Source organism: Protomyctophum parallelum (assembly GCF_964188405.1).
Source record: "Protomyctophum parallelum genome assembly, chromosome: 8".
Lineage (NCBI taxonomy): Eukaryota > Metazoa > Chordata > Actinopteri > Myctophiformes > Myctophidae > Protomyctophum > Protomyctophum parallelum.
Window position 1 is genome coordinate 11480212 of NC_139703.1, and position 3046 is coordinate 11483257.

The 3046-nt window shown below is 43.4% G+C and overlaps 1 protein-coding gene across 1 annotated transcript in view; it reads right to left on the bottom strand.

Moving 5' to 3' along the window:
- Positions 1-438: 438 nt before the first annotated feature.
- Positions 439-3046, bottom strand: part of cenpp (centromere protein P) — a 114587-nt gene continuing 111979 nt past the window's right edge. Inside the window, exons 5-7 of the mRNA XM_083771474.1 lie at positions 2020-2099; positions 1811-1902; positions 439-625 (exon numbers count right to left, since the gene is read on the bottom strand). Of these exons, the coding sequence (XP_083627600.1) occupies positions 510-625; positions 1811-1902; positions 2020-2099 (288 nt within the window). The 3' untranslated portion in view covers positions 439-509. The remainder of the gene's footprint in view (positions 626-1810; positions 1903-2019; positions 2100-3046) is intronic.

The following is a 3046-nucleotide window of genomic DNA, read 5'->3' on the forward strand; positions in this document are numbered from 1 at the left end:
TTAGTGAGAGACAAAGAAAAGCCTGTTACGAGAGTTGTATATGCATTGATGTCAGGCCCTGTCACACCAGGTATATACAGTATTTGTTCTCCCCCTCTACAGCAAAGCCAAACTACAAATTCACTCGTAACAACGTGGTGCGTTGTGAGTTTGTAGATGTTTTCTGCAAATGTTTCCCCCAGAATAGGAATCCTAAGGTTCGACATGTTTGTGTGTGTGTGTGTGTGTGTGTGTGTGTATTAAGTGTATTATGATCAGTGTTGTGAAATTATTGTGTTGTATTGTTCTGTGGACACGTATTCTGCCTACTGATACTTATTTCAATCATTCAATGGTCAGTTTGCAGAATGGGTGTGTGTGTGTGTGTGTGAGAGAGAGAATTGCAGCTTCTCTCAGTGAGATAAAAAGATTACATTAACTGGCAGTTTGAGTAGATGTAGATGGTTTTAAGTGGTCTTAAAGAAGAGTGTGTGGGTGTGTGTGTGTGCATGGCATGTGTGTGAGTCTCTCTAAACGCTGACAGATTTGATCAGAGCGTCGATGGCGTCTTTGGGTCTGAGGAATACCAGGAGAGACCTGAAGGACTGTGGAGCTTCTTCCACTAAACTGGAAGACATCTGGACCGCTGAGGACACACACACACACACACACACACACACACACACACACACACACACACACACACACACACACACACACACACACACACACACACACACACACACACACACATTTGATGAATTGAACAATGTGGACCCTGTTGTAAACAAGTGTAATGCTTAATTGGGTCGTCCACTCACAGTTGACAGTCTTTGTATTGAGTTTGTGCTTAAAATGTACTGTAAATTCTACAAACTGTTAATAAATATTTCAATCAATCAAAAACACACACACACACACATTTCAGTAAGTCTCATACAGTATGATTCAACAAGGCAAGGTGATTGTATTTGTATATTTTTTATTTTTTTAATCTTTCGCCTTTATTTTATGGAGGGACAGCCTGTAGGCTGACAGGAAACGGAGAGAGATGGGGGGGAAAGACATGCAGTAAACTGGGTTACCAGCCAAGGTGCCTGGACCACTGAGCCATGGCCCAGGCCAGCACCAAGTCAACAAGGCAATATAATGTGCTTTACACAGAACAACAAGCAGCAAAGAAACACAATTACACACACAAATTAAATAAGATAGTTACCATGCAGAAGAGAATGAAAAATAAATCAAATTACCTCAATCAAAGGCACAGACAAACAGACAGGTCTTTAGTTGTTAAGAAATAAGAGTGGCGGGCGGCAGACCTGCAGTATTCTGGGAGTTTGTTCCAGATATGTGGTGCTGGCGCATAGATAGACAACTAAATGCTGCTTCCATGCGTTTAGTTTTGGTTTTAGGGACGAGTGCATGCCTTTCATCCGACGGAGCATTGGTCCGAACGACAACCTACCTCCTCCCTCACCCTAACCCTAACCTCCCCCGGGGCAGACACCTAAACCTAACCGCAACCCTCTCCCGACCCGCAGCGCATTGCTCCTTCGGAGCAATGCTCTGTCGGATGATAGTACGCCTCCCTTTAGGGACTGAAAGCAGACCGGTGGATGGTTCATGATATCGCAACAAGACGTAGTTTGGCCCTGAACCAGTGACCAAAGCTTTATAGACCAATTTTGAAATAAAATCTTTAGGAACCACTGCTGTATTTCATTTTGACGTCATATTGACTTCATCATATTGTGTGATCACTGTCATTGGTCCACATTATTTTAATGGTGAATCAGAACACCTGCTGAAGGACCAGTACAAACATTACCTGTCTCTGGGATCTTGGTCAGCAGCTCAATGTTAGTAGTCACCTGACCCTCTATGGACACGCCCACTGACCAATGGATGAACAGCACATAGCTATAGGAGACAACACTGGCCAATGAATGAACAGCACACAGCTAGAGAGAGACACAACACTGGCCAATGAATGAACAGTTGTGCTGTAACGCAAAACAAAGAAGTGACATCACATACCCAGGAAGTTTAGGGTGGTTTATAGCCATGACCTCTGCTCTACAGCCTCCAGGAAACGATATGATAGACGCATACTTCTCCTGGAGAGAGAGAAAGAGAGATAGGTGGAAATATCTGTCAGTCTGGATGTCCAGTCACATCCAGTATATTTGCATTGTCAGCGCATCATAATCGCTCTCTCAAACACACACACACACACACACACACACACACACACACACACACACACACACACATTTTTAAATAACACGCTACAGGATTCTTGCCCGAACGCAGCACCTCACATTATTTCATCTTCTCACATTGTGGTATGCTGCAGCAGAGTAGCAGAGAGAGCAGCAGATATAAACAAATTGGTTAAACCTGCAGTGCTTGTAATAATATTATGTCTGGGTCTGGGAAGACACATAACGTCTCTGTCTCATATCTCCAAAAATTTTACTTTTCAGGATTCAAATTCTAAAGCATCAAAAGTAGCAGATCGACAGCTCAAAACATGTCGCTTCGTGCTGTGTTTAGAGCTTGTGGATTTGCTACTTTTGTGATGCTGGGGCATTAATTGAAGAAGAAACACAAAAGGTTTGAATATGGAGATAAGCGACATTGGGGACACACAGTGGTCTCGCCACAGGCTCGGCTGGTGCCGAAGGTCATCAGGACAGATGTGAAGTGAATGAGAATTCACTTCACATCTGTCCTCCAAATCGGGTGGGTAAAGGTTGGATTTTATAACCACTCGCTCACACCAGAGGATAATCTTGCCTGATAATCGCACCCGATCGAAACTGGGGCAGCCAACACCTTGTGTTCAAAGCAAAAACAAACAAAAAACAAAACATGTAAGTGGTTTAAATAGAAGACACACCAAGTAAATGCAACCTCCTCTCTCTCGCCTTCCTTTGTTCTCTCTCTGTTCCTCAACAGAGTACACTAACATCTTCTAGTCATTAGGAGCATGTAACCCCCCTCTTCATCTCTTCATCAGTGGGGTCTTGTCACTTTAGGAAATAGTTCCCCATTCATGTTC